Genomic DNA, 23,520 nt, shown 5'->3' with positions numbered 1-23,520 from the left:
TGTTTTCTTAGGATTTTATTTTTTTTTTAAATGCATTCGATTTTTCTCAAAATCTTACCAGATGTTAAAAACGTTATATTTCGTTGCACAAAATTGTTTTGGAGATACAATCATTTTGTATTCTTAAAATTTTCGAGTTGACAAATTTTGTTTTTATAAGTAAATAAATTTGGTGGCGCAATAGTCCGTTTGAGAACAAAGGCCTAGTGACTGATAACTCTCAACCATTCCTGTGTGCGAGTACTGTTATCAGGGATGGAAGGGAACTCCAGTTTTAAGCCGAATCAAGCAAATTTGAGAAAGCACTTTTCATGACAATAATTACTCTTGGAGAATTTTACAATTCCTCGCAAGGGGCAGTACCAGTGAAAAACTTTAGGTGGCATAGGTAGGGATCGACCCAAGACCTCTCGCATGACAGTCAAACGCACTTACCATCATGCCACGGGTACCACAAAAAAGAAAGAAAGCAATTAATTAGATTTTTTGTTTAAATTAGTTTGGTATCACGTTAAAATATATTATATAAAATTTAATTGAAGTCTCTAACGTTTTTGGTTCATGAGATATTTAGGGTAAACCAAAATTTTCACCTATTTTGAGCTGCTATGGTAAATAAACCACCCACGCAATTTTTTTAGGGCCCTTTCTGCATTTTTCTGCATAGTCGATATCTCTTCTGGATCTTGAGCTATGGACGACGAAAAAAACGTCGCGAACGTGCAGACGTACGGACATACGTACGTTTTAACGTACGTACTCACGCACGCACTGACATCTTTTTAAAAATCTTTTATTTCGACTCTAGGGACCTTGAAACGTCGAGAAATGTCAACGTTTTCAACAAAGGAAGTTAATAAAAATAAAAAATGATGCCAAATACGGTCGTAGAAAAGCTCAAACGGATTCCGTCATACGGTTTTGCGGAATTCATAAAAGTTTCGGAATTCGTCATAACCCTGAATATTCACATTTCTAGCCAAAACAAATACCAATTAAATTACTATAGCCCCAATATGTTCATCTTTGTCAACTTAAAATGAATTTCCTTTTTCCTTAAGAATTTCTCTAAACTGGAACTAAGCAAGGAATATCAAAGGGGGTTCTTCGTGAATACCTCTCTGGCCTGTCTTGGGAATACAAAAACGTTTTTAATTTTCCAACTCTGACCTGGATTTGATCAATGGACTTCCAAATTAAAATTAAGGTAACTTTATTGGAAAGTTGATTGAGAAGATAGCCAAACAAAAAAATTCTCGCATACTTTTAAGGCAGTTGTTAAAATATCTTCATATCAATTGTCTGTCATTTAACTTAAAGCTGAACTTCTTCACTTTAAACTTTTAAATTTTGTTTGCCTAATTTTAGTTAAATTTTTTGTAAAGAATGATTTCTTAATCAAATTGAAATTTGAATTCAATGAAAGTAGTGAAATAAAATTCCAAATTTTAAATTAATGACCCCCGAACAACTTGGCTTGGTGTAAATTAACGTTCAAAGAATGCAGTTCCAAAGAAGTCCCTTTTATTGTCTGAACCTGTCCAAATAAAGAATACGAAACAAGTCGTAAATTATTTTATTTTATTATTATTCACAGCTGATTTAATTTTTATTTATTTTAAATTTCATAAAATTAAAACTTTATTTTTGCTAACTAAAACAGTAAGTTTCGTATTCGATAAGCAGGCAATGGTTTAGCAAAAGTCATAACGACTATTCTCGTAGTGGATAACACACGTTGTAACGTTCAATAAATATTCGAATAAAGTATAAAAACTCTTTCTAACATTACAGACAGACTTTTTAAAAGTCGAAGACTTCAAAAATACTTAATTGTACAAACTGCTTAAACTACATATGTACTTATGTATTTACATATGTGAGTTGAATCTTAATTTCAAAAAAGAGCTAGAAATGCAAAATGAACTGTGAATTATGAATGAAAAATACAGATAAAAATATGGATTATTGAACATCTTTGCCCGGCGCTTTATAAATCCAAGCATACAACTTGTTCTATTGAAATAAATAATAATATATAATACCGATTCGTTCTTTAGTATAAGTTGATGGCTTCACTGGGGTGCACCAGATTAAGAAATGTAAGATTGTAAGGTTCTGAATGACAATATCTACTCGTAAATTTACCTATTTATTTCCAACCTAAGAAAAATAGTTGAACACCAAGTGATTTATGTTGGAATTATATAATAATTCCGTGGTTTACACACAATTGACCTTGATTTAACGCCTTTAAGCATATTTTCTCCTTCAAAATGGTTAAGAATCCAAGAAAGTTTACCAATAGCTATCCTTCCTTTTTTATCTAAGGCTTTTGAAACTATCTTAAGTAACCAGATTAAAAATTATATTGAAGATTCACGTCTTCTTAACCCTCTAAAGTCGGGATTTAGATCTGGATACAGCTGCACCTCAACCCTTTTAAAAGTTTCTGAAGATATAAGACAAGATTTAGACTCTAATTATACAACTGTGATAACCCTTCTTGTAGTACCCGTGGCATGATGGTTAGTGCGTTGGACTGTCATGCAAGGGGTCTTGACCTCTTGGGTTCAATCCCTGCCTGTGCCACCTTAATTTAAAAAAAAAAAAATAATTTTCGCGGGTACTGCCTCTTGCGAGGAATTGACAGATCCTTCAAGAGTAATTCTTGTCATGAAAAAGTGCTTTCTCAAACTAGCCGTTCGGATTCGGCCTTAAATTGTAGGTCCCTTCCATTCCTGACAACAGTACTCGCACACAGGAATGGTTGAGAGTTGTAAGTCACTAGGCCCTGGTTTACAACGGACTGTTGCGCCACCCCATTTGATTTGATTTTTTTCGATAACCCTACTTGACTTTTCCAAAGCATTCGATTGCGTTAACTCTAGCCTTCTCTGTGATAAACTGACGACTTATTTCAATTTTTCTGACACAACTAAAAATCTTGTTTATTCGTATTTGACTAATCGCATGCAAACCGTATCGTGTAAAGGTAAAATGTCTTCGTTTCTTCCTGTCAATATAGGTGTTCCTCAAGGATCTATCCTTGGTCCTTTACTGTTCTCTATGTTTATTAATGATCTGCCATCTGTTTTATCTTACTGCCAGTTTCACATCTACGCTAATGATGTACAATTATATATTAGCTTTCCTATCGGTATGATTGAAGATGCGATAAAAAAAATGAACATTGATTTATGCTCAATATTCGATTGGTCAACTCGCAATGAACTTGTACTTAATCCAGAAAAAACAAAAGCTATTCCAATATGTAAAAATAAACCCCACCTTGTAAATTTTCCACCCCTTTACTTGAACGCCTGCCAAATAGAATATGTCACAAATGCAAAAAACCTAGGTATAACTTTCAACAGTAGGCTAACGTGGGACACCCATATCGATACTGTTATCTCCAAAATGTATGCTTCACTCCGAGGACTATCTGTTACTAGATCAATTCTGCCTCCTCAAGTTAAATTAAAGCTGGTTAAATCACTTATCATACCAATAGTAACGTATGGGTGTGAGATATTTGCAGATCCTGACTCCAACTCGCTTCGTAAGCTAAAGGTCCGAAGATATGATCACGTTTCGTTTCAGGCTCGTCAACTTTTAAATTGCAACTTGGAAGCTTTTTTTAAATATCGGTGTTGTTTGCTTCTCTTCAAACTAATTTTTAACAAGACTCCAAGTTATTTGTTTAATAAGCTTGATTTTTGCTTTTCAAATCGTTTTACCTTGTTGCGCTCCCCCAGGTTTACCTGTTTGACATCACGGAGGCAATAATCTTCCCAGTCACATGAGGTCTGGAATCGAACATAGAAGGTTTCATCAACTTTGTTTTGAATATTTCTCAAATTTGAACTGAGGTAACTTTTTTGTAATAAATTAACTTTTTTGTAATTATTGTAATTTCTTCTTCTTGCGACTTTGATTTTTAATTTTGTTTTTAATTGATTGTTATTGAATAAATTATTAATAGTTTGCTACAATTGCTTTAAACATAGTGTTTACATACTTGCATTATCATTAATAAATATTGTATTATATCCTGTACTATTTATAAGTCAATCTTAATGTACAGCTGTTTTTTTTAATCAATAAATATCAAATATCAAATTTAAAAAAAGTTTTGCAATGGGAATGTAGTTTGTTATGTCTGCCTTGTTACCTTTCTTCCATATACATACTGGGAATTTTTCCTGTTTTTTGGGAAAATGTCAGTCTCAACTAAAGCATTTCTTCACTTTTTTTTTAACACTATCTGGGGAATACCATCTGGACCGGCTGAGCAGTCATCGTTCAACACGGGCAGAAGATTAAGGACCGTTCTCTACAGTAAACGATAATTTGTGAAAAAGAGTGAAGATAATGCAAATATACTTCACCAAATACTTCAGAGCATTTATAAATGACTCACGAAAATTGGTTGCAAAAAAGTTACATTGACAAACTTCGAAAATGTTTAAGGATTCTCTTTTAAAGACCTGCCTATATCAGTAACATAAATACAGTATTAGAAATTAAAACGGGAATTAAATTTATTAATGAGTTCGATATAAATAGAGAAAATGTAAGACATAGTTTTGAGGTAAGTTTTCCATGCCCTGTTTCTTTTGTTTCGCAGTGAACGCAGTTCTTTCGTGTACCAAGGATGACTAATGTTTTAATTTCTTAATTAAGGATTTTAAAGAAATAGAAAATACTTCTTCAATATTATAAAATGCTAATCTAGAACTAATTCCAGAAGTGGTTAAATCTTCAGACAACAACTGTTCAGTGAGGTGAGTACTTGAGTCAAACAAAATGTATAAAGGCGGATGATATTTATTAATATTAGTGATTCCCGATCTAGATTCGAGAACAAGGATACTATAGCGTCAAGGGAAATTACTAAATCAAGAATTCGATTTTTAGTGTTTTCAATACAGCTTCTTTGGAAGATAATTCCAATTGTGAAGAAGAGAGAGAGGCTTCAAGGTAGGATTCATCATCAGATAGAATCCATTCAATGTGGTAAATTAAAATCATCCAAAAGTAAACTAATAATGCCAGAACAGGATAAATTGATAACAAAGTCTTATGCCAAAGAGTTCATTACAAACAGACTATAAACTTGTTGGATAAATGTCTGTACCATTATCTTTTCACAGACTAGTTCAATTATTAATAGTTGAAGTTTCTATGATAGACAAAATTTATACAAGATCTTTCTTTCATACATTTTGCTTCTTCAATCTTTTATCCAAACATCAAAAGAAATAAAAACCAACAGATTTATTTATATAAATATATTTGCTTCCTTTACTTCTTATTTCATTTTAAGTTTAGTTTATTTTTTGTTTTTCTTTTTTTTTAAGATACACAGTAACTTATTTATACAGGTAAAAAGAAATTACTATACATTATTATAATTATATAACTATTAAAAAAAATTATCATACTTAGGTGTGTACATTATCCCTCCATTCCATTTATTTATTTTTTTGTTTATATAATAATAATTCTCACAAATATAGTATAGCTTTGATTTTTGTATTTTGTTAAATGTACGTATTTTTTAAAACAAAACAAAATAAAGTAAAGTTATCTTCCCTGAATAACACGACAAAATCACCCGCCCCAGCGAAATGAAAAATATTTCGCCCATAATAATTAATCATAGAACTAATTATTTTCTTTTCTTTTTTGTTGTTGTTTTTAAACTCGATTGATTGTACATACACACGGTCATACATTATAATTTTTTGTTTGTTTCTTTCTTTTTGTTTATTAATTAATTTTAAAGTTATATCAAACAAGAAATGCATTTTTTAATTTAAATGTTTTCAAAGACAGATTTTTAAAATCATTAATTTTAAGTTTGTTTTTGTGTTTCTTTTTTTTAAATACATAATAATAATAATCATCATTCTAAGCCTTTGCTTAACATTAAAACAATAAAACAACAACCAAAGGCAACAAATTAATTACAAGCATTTAGAATATATGTTTATATTATGTGTAGCTTTGCTTTGCCGTATAAAATATATATAATAATTAAATTATTTTATTTTTCATACTTATAACAAACAAACAAACAAAAAAATAACTAAATTTAAAATTGTTTTTCTTTCTTCTTAACACAACATTAACATTTCTGCACATTTTATTAGTGGGTTTGTTTCTTGTTCTTTTTTTATATAAATTTTTGGTAATGCATTAATTTAATTAATTTTTATTTGTTTCTATTTTCTATTGTAGAATAGTCAAAAAATATTTGTTATTTTTCTTTTTAAAGTATGGTTGAAGGAAATTAAATGAAATTTATGTAATCTAATCTAAAAACCAAAAGTTTATGCGGTGTTTTTTTTTTGGTGAATTTGGAAATTAAACAAATTAATTAAGTGTGTGATATTTTGGGTGAGTTATGGTGACAAAAGTGATTCGCCTAATCCCGGCCAAACCATTGAAATGGTAAACATTTTTGTAGACACTTGTTTTTGTTGTTGATACCATTTTTAGAACTATGATTATGATTGTAATTATTATAATTATTTTTGTTGTTTTTTTTTTTTTTTTTTTTTTAATTAAATACACAGGTAAGTTAACTTAGTTTTCTAGCTAAATATTTTAGTTATTTGACTTGTCTAAGATGCAGACTAGAGCTACTGCTATCGCCTATGATATTAGTGTTCGAGGATACAGCGCCACCATTTTTGTAGGCATGTCCATTAGTGTAGCCATTTTTATATCCATTGCCAACATGACCATTAGTTGAGGATATTGAAGTCTTATTTATACAGTTGCTGTTATCGTCATCATCCAAAACGGGCTAGAAAATAAGAAGAAAATAAAAGATTAGTAATTTGATCAGAAAGTAGTCACATTGAGTTACAGAAAGTAAATAATTGGCGACCTGCATTATACCTGATTTAGTACCCGTTGCGTAAGACTGTGATGCTAGAGGCCTTGGGTTCAATCCCTGCCCGTACCACCTAAATTTTTTCACTGTGAGTGAATCTTGCGAGTAATTGAAAAATGTTCTTTTTTCTTTTTTGCTTTCAGAAATTTGAACTTCGGAACTTAGGAATGGTTGAGAGTTGTAACCCATTAGACCGAAGTTTTCTAAGAAGTGTGCAGCGCAAACTTATTAATTTATTTTTGTATGCCTGATCGGGAAACTAAAGATTGTCTAGATCACGATGAAGTGTTTGTTATGAATTCTTGATGAATTTCTATAACACAACATTTCAAGTTCCAAAAGGCCTAGATTTCTCGTAACTAAAATCAAGCCGCTATCGAAACCAACCCTTCGGTGCGGATTAATATTGACTATTGTACCTGAACAAAGATTAGTTTTTGTAATGTAAAGACGCTTTTTGACGATAGAACAAGTCCTCAAAATGCTAGATTTCCCAACTAAAGAAGGGAGTCATGCGTTTTAAAATAGATGTCTTACTATAAAAGAAGTAAGATGGTTGGACTTGGGGAATAATAAGTCATCAACAAGAAACACTACACTGAAATAGTATTAGGAGCTTTAATTCCTGAGAACCTTTAGGTTTCATGATCCCAAGGGCAGGTTTCGACATCGTGTAACCATTATACAGTGTTACTTTTCTCTAAAATTCAATTTTTCTGGTGAGGACAAAGCGGTCATTAAAATGCTGCCTATGACAGTATGACAGGTTTTTAATACAATCGGCATGTTTAGGGTTTAAACAAAGCAAAGCTTTAGGAAAATAAGGAAGGATTAAAGAGGAGATAACGGTGCACATTGGTTTTAGCATTTTGAATATCAAAATGAGAGAAAAAACAGAGTTGGGTAAAGCATTCCACATTCTTGAAATGCGGTGGAAAAAAGAATCTTTTGATTTGACAGAACGTCCCAAACTGGTGAGCATTCTTCGAAAAGGGAATCTAAGGGCTGAATTGTTTTAGGGGGGGGGGGGGGTTACAATGACATAACATTGTTTTTAAAAATATCGATAAAACAACGAATGGCATGAAACATTACGGCGATGTTAGAGTGACATAAATATTTCGGCTGTGGTTCTATCGCCTATAAATTTAAAAAGCTCTTTTTTGGATTCTACCCAAAAGACTTAAACTAATTTTAGGGGCTTCTACACAAATATGTGATCATTTCATAAAAGGCGAAAGTTGATAGGTTTCCTCATGAAAACAGCATCAGGGGTGGAATAGGCTTTAAAGACAAGAGAAAGCATTGATTTGTTGAATCATTAGATTCTACACGATTAATAATTATTACCCATTGGACAATGCTGTCGAGATCGGAACTTGACGGGCTTATCATACTCTGCCGCAAATGTTCCACATTCGAATAACAACAATGTGAATCTAGAAACGAATATGAAAAATTGAGGGTACTGTCGTCAGCGAAAGAGTTTAATGGATAAGAAGTGGCAGACAAGAGATCGTTTATGAAAAAAAGAAAAGAGGGTCGGAGAGAAAAAGGGAGCCCTGTGGCACATCATCATTTATTTTATAAATTTCAGACTTGAAAACTTCCAATGTAACTGGTATTGAACTGATAAAAGGGTAGATTCTAACTCAAATAAGGACAGATTCAGCAATACCAAAATCACGCATTGCACGAAATGGCAATTGTGAAGGATTGGTCGATTTCTACAATACCAACTGCGTTTAGAAGCACTTTTTCCGAAACAGAAGAGGAATGGAAGGGGGTCATTATCTAATGGTTGCTACCGAAATACTTCGATGGTAAAACAAGAAAAGACTCAAATGTCAAATTGGTATACATAGAGACCTAAGGATACAGCAGTCGGCCAACAATTAGGGGATTTTTTTCCACAAGGATTAGCTGCAATCAATAGCACAGTGGAGGTGGCTCCACCGAAAAAACACTGGTGCGGTGTTAAAACGTGTCAAATCCCAAGCTAAAAGTTAAGTCAGACCTTCCAAAGAAATTTGGGTAAAGATCGCCAAATAAAATAAAAATATTTTCGGAGTATTGTTTCTACAGGTGGCGGAACTGATCTGGATGTTAACATCCATCCAAAATACGAATAAATAAGTCATTAAGCTTAAAAACAAAGTTATGACTGTTCTGCTCCACAGCACTTGCAAACTCACAACAATTGTCACAGGAAAGCGGCTAATGTTCATTATTAGATGACTTCGCAACATCTTGAGACATTTCTAGCCCAAACGTATCTCCAATGCTTAGACTTATGAGGGACAGGGTCCAAGAACCCAAACTCTTTCATAAGACGACGAAAACGAAGAAAAGTGACACAGTGGAAGTCATTCTTTCAGGAGGTCAGAAAATCGAGGCGGATCAGATTACATCCTTGACGAAAAACAGTCGAAAAAGAATCATCACGACTGGAGAAGAAATAGAAAGAGGGCTGCGATATATTCCTAGAAATCATACACGATCAAGTGTAGGAGAGCTCAAGGTTAGGTAACTTCAAGGACGTAATGGATCGGATAAACTAAGTACGTACAAATTTACGACTTCAAGGCCAGCTCAATTGACTAGAAACCCAATTAATGAGCCAATAAAATCAAAACACATTCTCTGTTTGGTAAATTATTTAACAATAAACAAAATCTTTTTTATTGTCTACACGAGAAAACGTTAAAGATGCATTTTTAAAAAATCGAAAACGAAACTTTAAAAAGACAATAAAAAGAATTCTCTCATCAATGTTTTATGTCCCAGGTAATAAAACCAAAATCGCACTTATCTAGATAATCGCCATTCCACACAAATAACGCCAACGACGACACGACGTAACGTTGCCATTTTGAACTTGCAATGTTTAAGCAGGAAGGAACGTAGACATATCATTTGATATGTATCAGCAACAACAAGAACAACAACATCATTATTTGCCATAAACACTTCGTTATTTTATAACGATCACAGATCACTTTCCTCACTCCCGGTACTCTACCGAACCTATACGTCTATAGGTATCTTCCTTTTCGTTGTGTATTCTAGAAGCATCATGGCTATTGACCGATGATGAACTTGAAACACATCTGCCATCACTTCGAAAGATTATAATAACATTGGAAAATTACCAACTTTGTACATCTCAGCCAGGCCAACAAATAAGGAATCAAACAACCCAAACTGGTTCCATTAGGATTGTTGCAAAAGAAGAAGTAAAAAAAAGCAAACAATTTTGCAGACAACTCGAGACAGAGCTCTGGAACAGGTAAAGGCCATGGAAACGCACAACTTAGCCTTGAGATAATTTGATCTGTTGCAATTAAAGATCGTAAATACACAACATGTCCGATTTATAATGGAATAATTATACTACTTTATGGATAAATTTGCTACGGTGAAATATTTTTTAGTATACAAGTAGATACAATTGAAGGCTAAGTGAAGGTCATCATCATCAATGGTACTTGTATCGCCTCGGAATCAAACCAAACCAAACCACGACACACAAGATACAAGAGTGTCAATCATTTTATGCTCATTCGATTTCATTTTGAGTGGGATATTATTGTTTTTGTTGTGTTTTTCTTCATTATTTTCGACTTGTGTTTTGGACAATGTCTTGTGATGTTTTGTGAATGAAATCATTTTAATTAAGCACGTTTTATTGTGTGGTTTTTACCATATACCTCACTCGTGATTCGGAGATTTTTCTAATTATGAACTAATAAGTTGTATGGAGGAAAATGAAATACATATCTTTGACGTATGTAGATGCAATTATAGGATTGGGAAATACAAGTGGATAGATGTGGAAGATTTGAGTGTTCTATGTTTAATGCCATATAACAAAGGGTCACGATTTGATTGAGGCATTTGTGTAACACAAAATCAATATACGAAAAATTTCCAATTGCGGTTTCATTTTATGGGAATCACCTAATTAAAGAAATTTCAAAGTTATTGTGCATCAAAGATGGAAAGTTTTAGGATGAAATTCAGGTGGCTCGGGCAGGATTCGAAACTTGATGACAAGACCGTCCTATAAAATACTTAAAAAAGTTTTTAAAAAATGGACTTAAATTGGAATATTTGATGGATCTTGATGGCCTTCATATACATTCGTTTTCAAAATTACCCTATCACGTCAGGTTTTTAAAATATTATTTTTTAAATTCGAAAAAGAACTCATGTGTAAGGCTTATTAGTGCTAATGAAATTCCAGAAGTCTTATTTTTTTAACATTAAGGGTTTTCCAAATCTCTGACTTGTATCTCCAATATTCAAAATATTTCGTAAAATTTTCAAAAAAAATAATTTACCTTTCTGAAACCGTTTAAGTTGAACTGGCTTCAACTTCAAAGGGCAAACTGATCTGAAAGTAATTTTTCTTTTTTTGCAGCGAATCAGTGGTTGTCGAAAGACATTGCAAATTCATAAAAACAATGTTGAAAAATTGTATTTTCAAGGTTTTTTTTTCAGAATATCACATAGATTCAAATAAAGACTCAACTAATGGACTAAACTACGTGTTTCGTTTTTGGTTTTCTTCAATATTTTTTTCAAGAGGCATATTCAAAGAACCTGATATGAAAGAAAAATTATAAGTTGAGATTCAAATTCAGGACAGCTTGATCTTTTAAAAAAGTATCGTTTTAGATTGTTTTTTTTATTGGAGAATTTTAGTCAGTCAAACAAATGTGAAAAACGATTAAATTTGTTAACAGTGTTCTGAATTTTCTTTTATATTGTGCACACACTCAAGGGGTTATAAATACCCTTATGATGATTAAACACAGTGTAAATAATTGGGAAGGGAGGACAGGGTTAGAACGAAGACACCGATGCACATTGGTTTTGAATGTCCACACACGGTGATGAGTGGGAAACATTGAGGCTGGTAAAGCATTGCACATTCGTGTAGTGTTGCTAAAGAAAGAATCTCTATACATAACAGTCCGTCCAAAATTGGATGCAGGGTTTAACTTATGAGCGTTATTAGAAGTACGGGTATAATTGTTTGAGCGAAGGAATGCTACCTTTGATTTCACTAAAGCATTGTTTATAAACATATCGCTAATCGCCCTTTCAGAGTTGTATAAGAGAAGTAAGTGTCTCATCAATAGAACGATAGCCTACCATCTTTAGAGCTATTTTTTAAAAAAAGACACAAGTAAGTTATTGGGGCACCAACCCAACTAAGGGACCAACACCAGATTGACTTTCGGAGCAATGAACTCTTCAGGTACTATATGTTAGAAATCCTGCCAAAAAATGTTGTTTACGTTTCCAGAGAAGAGTTTTCCAATTTACCTAAATGTCTATCTTACTTTGTATCAGCTAAATTATTAAAAAATTAAACTTACCATACAAGCACCCTTATTGCTGCCATTGCTCATTTCATGTTTCGCACTGCCATTTGAAATTGTACCATTTGTATGACCATTCATTTTAAGAGCAGCCTTTGCCCTACGTCCAGCATTTGTATATTTATTTTTGTAAAAGTCCGAAAACAAAAATAGGAACATAACTCCATGTAAACCAATCCATACCATAAATCCTTTTGGATAATCACATTCTCTAAATAGCAATTGGAATTGATGTGTGAATATAGCAACAAATTGAACCTAAAAAAAATTAAGTGTTAAAAAGAATTTCCATTTGTTTTAAAATAAATATAATAATTCATAATACCATTTGGAAAGTTGTTAAGTATTTTTTCCACCAAATATATTTTTGATATTGTGGACCCATTGCAGCAATCATGTAATAGAAATACATGACAATATGTACAAAACAATTAAGTAACGCAAAGAATGTACTGTGACCACCTGAAAAAAAGAAAAGAAAAGGATGAGTTTAAAAAAAATCGAAAAAATATAATAGATGGGTGTATTTTAGATTTATAAAAATTATATATTTAATTTATAAAAGAATCTTTGGGAATTTATTCTCATTTCATATTTTTTTATTTTGAAAGCGAATTTATTTCAGTTGTTTTTGGTCGGACAAAAAATGAGTCAAATAAAAAATGTGTTTATCTCTTATCTTTATCCTACTTTGACATAAGTCAGACCCCTTTTTAATGGGTGGCTTTAATGATAGGTGCTAAAAAAGTATCCAAGTTGTAGTTTTCTTTAATACTCTGATATGATTTTCTTTAGAGCCTAAAGACAAAAATTGTTCCATATCGCAAATTCTTGTTCTTTTGAACTAATTACACAAATTTTTAGGAGAACGGTTAAAGCTGTTGATGTTCTGACAGCGAAAATTTATTGTTGATAATGTAAAAGCGTGTGCACTTTTTTTAAATTATTCACATTTTTTTATTGGACATGGACCAATAATGTTCTTTGAACAAGCGTAAATTTCTTGTATTCCTAGAAAGTTTTTATTTTTAAGGGACATAGCAATATTTTGACTTTTTTTCGATAATGTGTTTTGTATTAGCAGGAAGCCAGCAGAAACTGACAAAAATTGAACAAACTCTTTAAGGATACAGTATTTTGTGATAAGAAATTGGGAGATGCAGTATTCTAAATTAACAGTGTTTTGAAGTACAGAATTTAAAAGATACAACATTATGACCAAACAGTATCCTTCCGAATTTTGAAAAACCCGCTTACCGAAAAATAGGAAATATTTGTTGTATTTAAGCAGAATTTTTAGCAGCTGTTGAACTAGTATCAAGTCATGGGACAAGAAGATTCATTATCACCCAAAATAGACTCAGTTTTTCCACAGTGTATAGAAGATTTTGATTTTGTCAATCAAAGAGGATAAAAAACACTCATGCCAGCAGTTGTGATGAATTTCCAGCGGAGTTTTTCAAGTACGTAGGAGATGTGTTGATAGGCACCATGCACTAACTCATCAATACAAGCATCCCCAAAGGTTGGTACATCAGCTACATACATACAAATGCCATTTTTTTGACAAATGCATTCACATGTCCTGCGCATGTTATCAAGGCATATCCCTGCTAAATATTGCTTAAGGCCAACGTAGAATCTGAACGTCTTAAGCATTTCTATAAAATTTTAATAGCTAAATATCAGGCGAAGGATCGGCCATATACCAAAGATTCACACAAAAACTAATCCTAAAGATCAACAAATTTCAAACAAAAAATCTACATCTTTTCATAAACATTAAGGCCACTATGATAGCTCTATGTGACGATGGTTAAATTACGTACAGTTGTGCCGTTGGAAAACTTTCGAAATTGAAAGGTCGTTATTGATATCAGTAACTTCGGAGTAGTTAAGCAGTTCATCTACCCCGAAAAAAATGCAATCTTCACTTTTGAAGCCTTAATGGATATTCGAAGAAGAAACCGGACACTACTTTAGTTTGCCAACACAAATATTTTTAAAACTCTTTAATTGTGCAAAGTGCACGGTTTACAAAACGCTCATACTAAAAGTTCTAATAAATATGAGGTCGATGAGCAGAAAGAGCGAGTTATTGTTAGGTTATTTTTAAGGCAAAATCCTCAGGATTGTAGAGAATGTCCAATAATTAAAAAGTGTTGAACATAAAACAAATATTTTGGTTCCCGACTTCACCACACTTTTAGAAATAAATTCAAAGATCTTTACATAATCAAGATGAACTCATAATAAGATAAGAAGAACCAAAATCAGGAACACCTTGAGGCCGATGCCGAAGAAGCAGTATTCTCCTGTATAGAACATATCAACACCCTGCGGATCATTATTGAGCAGTGTGATGAATATCGAGCACTACTGCACCTACTGTTCATCGACTTCGAGAAGGCCTTTGATAGCATCAACAGGGAGTACATCTGGTTAGCTTTGCAGAGGAGATTCATTCCAAAAAAATGAATTGCTTTTATGAAGGCAACATATTACGATGGATCCAAGTGTCAAGCTCTGCACGATGGTAGGTTGTCAGCGGATTTTGAAATCTGTAGCGGAGTCAGACAGGGCTGTATTCTGTCGACAATATTGTTTTCGGTAGTGATAAGCGCTGTACTGCGCGCAGTTTTGTCAGGTAGCGGAGGGATCCAACGCACTTTGACATCCTATTTAAAGCACTTGGATTACGCGCTCTTAGGATCGTGGATCTCCATCAAATGACAACAAGTGTGGAGAAAGAAGCAAAAATTGTGGGCCGAAAATTAATTCCGGCTAAACAAAAATAATCTGCCTCGGAATTCCTATATCCTCTCAAATAAATATTTCCTCGCAACCGCTGAAAAAAGGGAGAGCTTTCAATACCTTGGGAGTATGGTCCCCCATCGAAGGCGGAACCGCACAAGACGTCATCTGTCGCATTGGCAAAGCATAAACGGCGTTCGGTATGCTGTCAAAAATTTGGAGGAATAACTCTATCAGATTAAAAACAAAGCTGTTTTGGACAAATGTCGAATCTGTGCTTATTTATGGGTGCAGCACTTCAGCCATTACAAGAAAGCTAAATACCTTCGTAAATAGATGTCTTCGCAACAGCCTAAGAATTTTCTGGCCAAACCGAATATCTAATGATGAGGTCTTTCACAGAACTACAGGTCGAGACCTATAGACTCTTTTATACAAAGGCGTAAGAGGCAACGGACATACGCTTCCAAAAAGGTTACTACTGCATTGCAGGATAATCAATGCAGTGGTATCCGCTAATACAAGAAATAAAAATATCTGGACGACCGAGAAGCACATGGCGCAGGACAGTCGGGAAGAAATCAGCGTCACTAGGCAAGAGTTTGAGGAAGCTGAGACACATTTTCGGAAGCCGCACACGATGGCGCGTAGGCGTATTATACAACTCATCAGCTTCATTCCGACACCAAACGTAGCAAATTTGACTTTTGTACTCGCTTAAAAATTTCGAATCAAAATTTTCAATGCTCAAAACCAATAATAGGTAAAGTGTGACTTATTCTATACCTAGCAGCCACTTCAACTTAATCGTAACAATATTGGACAAATTATATATCAAACTTTGCCAAAATACCTAAGTACCTTCAAAAATTTGTAAAAAATAAATTGACCTAGATTTTTTGGATTAGACTAAGTATGTTAAACAATTTGACATAGAAAACATTCTCAAACTTCTTGGAATTAACCAGAAAAAAAAAACAATTTTAGTGTTTATCATTTTTATTAGACCATTCTCATTTCGAGAGAACAATAGTCCCACTCTCATCAAGTTATGTAAACCATTATTTTCTACCAAAGTATACAATTATGCAAATTATGTTATGTTATTATTATCATCATTCTGAGCTATTATTTTCAACCATGGTGCATCAGAAGTGAAGTTGTTGCACTCTCAATTCAATTCCATGAAAAGAAGAAAGAAAAACCCAGACTTGATTCACCCGACTGGACATGGACATTGAACAAGTTGGGTAACTTTTAAATGAAAATAAAAGACAGTGATGGCAAGTTTACTGAGCCAACAACTGCTTGCTGCTTTTTCCTTAAGTGGGATAGATTGCAAGACCACATATTATTTTGATACGAAGTATGTAATAATGAAATTAGATACATTTAGATAGATAGATAGATACATTATGTATCTAAAGTAGCTGAAGTTAGTTTACAATAAAGTGATATGTGCTCTAGATAACTTGTATGGATTTAGGTATGTCATGAAATGCAAAACAGGAAGTCCAAAACTCCTTCTAGTTGAACTTGGCACACTGAATTACATCAGATCCGGCTTCGTCTTGAATATGGATATGGATGTGTCTGGAAGTCGCAAGTTTTTGTATTTGATTATCACAACATTCAAAGTGTTTTGTTTGCACCTTTTTTAACCTTTTTTGTTTGATTAGACAGAACCATCAATATTTGAGTTAGAAAAATGTTACAATCTGTAGAGCTATACTTGGAACCCTTAAATCTCTCAATATATGACTATAAGTATTATACATTTTATTTAAACAAATTAAAACTCTAATGTTGTTTGACTAAGTTGTTAGTTCTATAATTTCGAGGAAGATCGCTTATAAAGTTCTATTTTAATCGTCTCAAAGTTGTTTCTCTTGACGAAGTCAATATCGTCAATAGTTAGAAGTTTTAGATGCAGGCTACGCCTTGTAATAAGTAAACAATTAATGTTATTACAATAATCAACACTCATTAAAAAAACTTGTCTGGGTGTTGTGATTTGGTTTTGTGTGGTTGTAATCAAATTCAAAATTAATTACTTTTCGGAAGAAGATTTTATTTGTATTTATTTAATTTTGTGTTATTTTTGCAACAACGAAAAGTGGAAAAAAGCTTTTCACATATTTCATTTTTTTTGTATTTATTTATTAAGAATGCACTTTTAGCTGATTAAACAAACAAATATTATTATGAAGTTCGTCATCGTCATTGAATTTTGTTAAAAAACATCAGAAAAAAATAATACGGAAGAAATTGTTTGCATGCACAGCCACCTGGGAAATGAATATGCATTGGCCTTTAAAAGTTAAAATACCTACTTTTTCACATTTTGCTGAAATGTGTTTATTTTGTTGTTGTCTTTGTAAATATTGTGCCTACTTTACCAATTCGTGGGAAATTTCGGCATTTTAAATGGTTTTTAATTTTTGTGTAAGTGAACAAATTCTACAGAGAATGAATCATGAAATGGAAAAAACTAGAGGGTTTAAAAGAGTTTCTTCCAAATTAAATAGAATTAGAACCGAATAATGAGTTTATTGTTCTTTTTGGCAAGAGATGAAATTGTCATACAAAAAAAAATATGTGGTCAGTGATCTTAAGCAAATTATATCTTTCCTAAAAAACATGAGCTACGGAACAACTATTCATGTTAACTTAATAAATTCAGAAGAAGACGAGAATAGTTGTTCTTACAGTTTTAGGTTTATAATGCTCTGTTATTGGTCTTACTAAATAATATCACAAGGGAACATATTTTTGAAGGAAATCAGAGACTAAAACAAACATTTTTTAAACTTTAAAGTCGGATTTTGATGAAAGTTGAGACTTGCATTTCCTTATATTCTCTAGTTTATGTTTCTAAAATTCTTAAAAATGTTCACTATTCATCGCCACTTAGCAATTAAATAAGTTTTTAATACATTTTCTGAGTTTTTGAATTGTGCGAGGATTTCTCAGAAATTGAATCATCAAAATTTTATCTTAGGATTTTAACAGCAAAAACGAGATTTTTTTTTTAAATTTCTGAAAATACAGACATTTCTGAGAAAAATAAAGTGTTTAAATATCTGACATATAAAATATTTGAAAAATACATATTTCGGTTTATTTGTTTGTACAATTCTTTCGGGACTTTGTTAGTTTTGAATTTTAACTGCGATTGGTCGAAACGATAAAAATCTGAATTGAATAACTCTTCAAACGAAAAACTTATTGCATTTCAAAATATTTTATTAACAAAAATAAAGGGGTACGAGGTAGTTTTGAATTTTTGTCTGCTTGCCTTTTAAATTTGACTCGTACCATCAGTTATACCAAACAAAACGAAACAAAATAAAACATCACATTTTCAAACAAGAATAATTATTACAAAAATGGACACTGTTGGAATTTGCTTTTATTTGCAAGGAGATGAAGAAAGTCACTAGCAAGAAAGTAGAAGAATAAGAGATAATTCCAAAATAATGGAGCGGAGTAAGAAAAGGTTAGTACATTTAAAGGGCGATTTTTTTTTTTTGGAAAAAAATATCGCCGCTGTATCGGCCAGTGTTAATGATGACCATAAATTATTGATTCGTAGCCGTTTGCAGCAATTGGGCCTCTGTTACTCAACAACGTGGAAAATTTTGGGGAAGGATTTAAGTGTGATGACTTTCGAAATACAGCTGATGCAAGAATTGAAGCCGAACGACCTACTCCAACCTAAAATTTTTGGGTAGTAGGCTCTTGGAAAGTTGGCCAAAGATCCACTTTTTATCGAAAAATTGTGTTCGGCGATGAAGCTCATTTTTGGCTCAATGGTAAATAAGCAGAATTGATCGGTTCCCATCAATCACCGAAATCAAGCATCAGTGAGCTTGGTTAACAGGTAGATGGGGGACCGTCTAGAAACCTACCGCGTGCTGTTGTCAGGTGTATTTTCTACCTGTTGTTGTTTCTCCTCTGTATTTCTGCCTTGTGTTGTTATCACTTAACATAGTCTAATCGCTCAAGGTGCTGTGCTCTCTACTCTGTGCATTTATGTGGTGAGTAGTATGTAATGTAACAAGTAGGATTGTCGATTTTGGAGTGAATATCAGCCAGAAGCGTTGCAAGAGCTACCAATGCATCCAGAAAAAGTCACAGTTTGGTGCGGCTTATGGGCTGGTGGTATCATTGGACCGTACTTCTTCAATGATGATATCCAACTTTTTTTTTGCCCAAAATGCAAGAGTTTGATTTGCATGGCATGTGGTTTCAACAAGACGGTGCCACATGCCACACAGCAACAATGAACTTATTGAGAGGCGAGTTCGGTGAATATTTTATTTCACGTTCGGGACCGATCAATTGGTCAATTGACCGCCTAGATTGCGATTTAATGCCTTGGCAATTTTAAGTTAAAAAAGGAAGCAGAATGCAAGAGAAAAAATAAGTAGACGAAATTTGCGAGACAAATCAAATAAATTGGATTTACCTGACACAATGTAAGCGTGTGAAAATTATGTAGAAATGTTCTGATAAATAAAGTAAATTTTAATTTAAGCTTTCATTGTAAATTTAGATTAAGCAAAGACGCTTTTTTATATGTTCTAAGGAAAATGGGGCCTTTTATAATACATTCTGCAACCATAGCAGAAAAAAGCTATCAAGGATCAATTCACAGAAATACAAAATGTTATTTGAATGTGTTCAAAAAATGGAAGAAGTCGAAAAACAGAACATCCATTTCCATGTTTGAAAATCCATTTCACAATAACGAATTGTAAAACACCCAAATTCACTTTCGCAAAGTGTATATTTTGAAACACTTTTCACAAAGTGAATATTTTAATTCTTTGCTCAAAAGAAACATACTACTTTTATTTTACTAAAACTGTGTGCAATCTAAACACAGTGACTGTTTTGGAAAAAATAAAAAACTTGAACTGTTAGAATGTTTAATTTTATGTAAACACTGCACTTGGACCTTTTGTGATTTTCATTTTTGTAAAGTTTTAGATATCTAAAAACGTTTAAGATACTTTAAATCAAACCTCTTAACTTATTACGAGTAACTTACACATCGGTTGTCGATGTGAATTATCAAATAGAATGCTAGATGCAAGAATTATTTTAACCCTTCTGATCTGTGTACATTGTAGAAATCTCTTATTCCTCCAAAACTCAAGTACGAGTATAATTCTCATGAATCATTATCTATATTTTCACGAACAACGGTCTAGTGAAATAGCCAGTTATATTTCTCCTCACAAACAATTCAACCTTTACTTTTAGGAATGCACATCTGTTTCCTTTGAGCTCAATTTCGGACGTAATATAAAGTAAAAGTATTGTTATTCTTGCTTTAGCAGCACAACACGAATGTGAAACGCTTTATCAGTCTCAATACTTGTCACAATGTGTTAGAAATAAAGGTTCAAAACCAATGTGCAGCGGTTTCCTTTTTCTAATCCTATCCTCCTTTCCTAATTGCTCGTTTTGTACTTTATCATTATAAGGGTGTTCACAACCCCTTAATATAACAACAACAACAAATTGACAAGCTTTAATGCAGGTTTGGTGCTGGAGATCTACCCTTATACCACTACTAGATCCAGTTGTTATGCCATAATGAATAGATTTTTTGTTAAATCGGGTAATTTAGGACAGTCAATTGACATACCGCCAGCATTTAAAAGATATTGCATACAAATTTATTTCTGAAAAGGGTATGTTGACTTTGGATTACACATAATTAGTAGAGGCTTGAATCAAAAATGTAAGTCAACTATGTTTTTGCTCAAGCTATTCAATGGTGGTGACTTAAAATCATACTCTATCAAGTTATGAATGTTAGGGAATTTGAACCCTCATATCGTTCGACCATGAGAAGACAAGCCAGTTTTAACAACAATATGGCAGGATGATCCATTCAACATAGACGACGAAAGCCAACAATCCCGTCCTCCCAACTTAGACGAAGAAAAGATTGCAATATCTCAGAATATCTCAGGAATCTCAGAATTATTTGCCCGATCCTGAAAAAAGGAGACCCTCTAAACTCCAACATCTATAGAGGAATCAGTCTACTTAACATTACTTTCAAAATCTTCTCTGCAGTAATATGTGAACGTGTAAAGCCCATTGTCAACAACCTGATAGGTCCGTATCAGTGTGGTTTTAAAACAGGAAAGTTCATAGTCGATCAAATATTCACTTTACCGCAGATCGTGGAAAAAAAACCCAAGAACACCAAATCGACACCCAATATCTTTCCATGGATTTCAAGGCCGCATACCACAGCATCTACAGGGACTAGTTGTATAGAGCCATGTCTAGTTTTACATCCCTGGCAAACTCATCCGTTTGTGCAGGATGACCATGGAGAATTCACGCTGCTCCATAAAGGTTGGAAACAACTTAACAGAACCTTTCGATGTCAAAAAAGGTCTTAGACATGGTGATACGTTGTCATGCGATTTTTTTAACATCGTACTTGAAAGAATAGTGCAGAGCTCAGGCATCAACACTAGAGGCACTATCATTCAAAAGTCTGTCCATTTACTAGCATATGCTGATGACGTTGACATAATCGGAAGAACTCAGCATGATGTCAATTGGGCTTTTGTGAGTATTGAGTCAGAGGCGGCAAAAATGGGTTTAACGGTTAATGAGGGCAAAAGTAAGTACATACATGCTGTCGTCAAGAAACGACAAACAACACCGACGTCTTTTGCAAAACGTCACCATTGATAGACGTAACATTGAGGTAGTCTACCTAGGCTCCGCCTTGAACGAAAAAAACAACACCAGCGCTGAGATCAAACGCAGAGTAAGTCTTGCTAACCGCTGTTTCTTTGGACTAAGAAAGACCAAAGTGTCGCTATATACGACCATTATCATCCCCGTCCTGCTATACGGTGCAGAAGGCCCTAGTTCACACAGGACTGTAGCACCACCTTGAGTAAGTAGTAAATATAAAAATATGTTGGTTCCATAAGGACTTTTTGAGCCATTGAAAAAAAGGAATTACGTTTAAACGGACTGTAACGGGGAAGTTTAAAATGTTTCCAACATTAATGGAAACAAATGATAGAGATGTATTGATGTTATTGCAAAATGTTTGAAAAGAATATAATAATTCAAAATTAAATAGTATTGCGTTATAATTGTAAGTTTGACAAATTTTATGAAAACCTTCCTTTAATAGACTATAAATCATTTCTAACCGCAAATCAATGAAATCATTAATGCTTCGAATCTTAAATAAATAATTTTTGTACATTTTTTTCATGACAACGCTGCGTCTAAATTTGATTATAATTTAACTTTAACAGTTTGTTTTAAATTAAGTTAAATTTACTGCTTAAATAATTTTGATTAAATATATTTAACTTTTTCGGGAGAGTTGAATTTATTTGGCATAATTCTATTTCATTAAAAATTTACCCTAGACTTTCAAATCAATCAAATTCAAACCTAAATTTTTAAAGCTATTTGAGCTTTAAGGAGATGCATTCGAAAATGTCAATTTTAATTCACTGAATCATAAAGTTGCCAAGATTATATTATCTAGTCCTAATTAGGCAATAATTATTGAGTGTTTTTATTTATTTTAGCTAAAAATTAAAGTTAAAATTAAAGATATCTAATGTTAGAAATTAAATCAACGTAAAAATTCGAAAGAAGCCAGAAAAATAATACATTTGAATTAATGGAGTGTATTAGGAAACAATTAAATGTTAACCTATATAAACAATAATAAATAACGGACATTTTAGTTATTTTCTGTCTGTCTGGAATAATATCATATAAAATTGATTGAATTTAAAAAGTCAATTACATTTGTTTTTATTTTTTCAACACAGTTTTTTACCGACAAGATGTTATATAATTTTTTGTGGGAGATCTTATTAAAATGGAACACCAAATTATTGCTCTTCATAAAATTGATATGCCTTGATTATTTCTTGACATGTTTCAGACTTCTAAACATGTGAAAAAATTGAGCATTATTTTTCCATTTATTTAATCATGACTTAAAGTTTCAAGTTAAAAATAAAAACTAAAAAAAGACAAGAAAACTCAATATTTTACCTGGTGCAAATTTCATGCCCATCCAAACTGAAAATGGCATGCAACCATGATGAATGACATGCAATGTTGATACGTGTTCCGTTTTCTTGCGCAAAATGAAAAATAGCGTATCAAAGAATTCTGTGAATTTAGCTATGTAGTACCACCAACAGGTGCGAGCCATCTACAATGAAACAAATCAAAACAATCCAATAATAATAATAATTCAAAACTAGAACTTATACATTTTTTTTTGTTGCAATCAATTAAATTTCCAAAAAGAAACTATAATTTATTTGTTTTTCTTTTAGTTTAAACTACAAGAAAATTAAAGAAAATAACTTTAAACTTAAGAATAAAAATCATAAACTGTTTTCATCATGCTTAAAAAATTTGAAAACAAACCAAAATCATACA

At 32.7% G+C, this 23,520-nt stretch overlaps 1 protein-coding gene across 1 annotated transcript in view; it reads right to left on the bottom strand.

Annotated features, from left to right (window-relative positions):
• Window positions 1-5,279: 5,279 nt before the first annotated feature.
• The window catches only part of LOC129954030 (elongation of very long chain fatty acids protein 7), a 119,882-nt gene continuing 101,641 nt past the window's right edge, over window positions 5,280-23,520 (bottom strand). The window contains exons 7-10 of the mRNA XM_056067658.1: window positions 23,125-23,287; window positions 12,623-12,759; window positions 12,295-12,555; window positions 5,280-6,817 (exon numbers count right to left, since the gene is read on the bottom strand). Of these exons, the coding sequence (XP_055923633.1) occupies window positions 6,620-6,817; window positions 12,295-12,555; window positions 12,623-12,759; window positions 23,125-23,287 (759 nt within the window). The 3' untranslated portion in view covers window positions 5,280-6,619. The remainder of the gene's footprint in view (window positions 6,818-12,294; window positions 12,556-12,622; window positions 12,760-23,124; window positions 23,288-23,520) is intronic.

This window comes from Eupeodes corollae, chromosome 1 (assembly GCF_945859685.1).
Source record: "Eupeodes corollae chromosome 1, idEupCoro1.1, whole genome shotgun sequence".
In the NCBI taxonomy this organism is placed as follows: Eukaryota; Metazoa; Arthropoda; class Insecta; order Diptera; family Syrphidae; genus Eupeodes; species Eupeodes corollae.
This window is presented reverse-complemented; position numbering and strand designations above follow the sequence as displayed.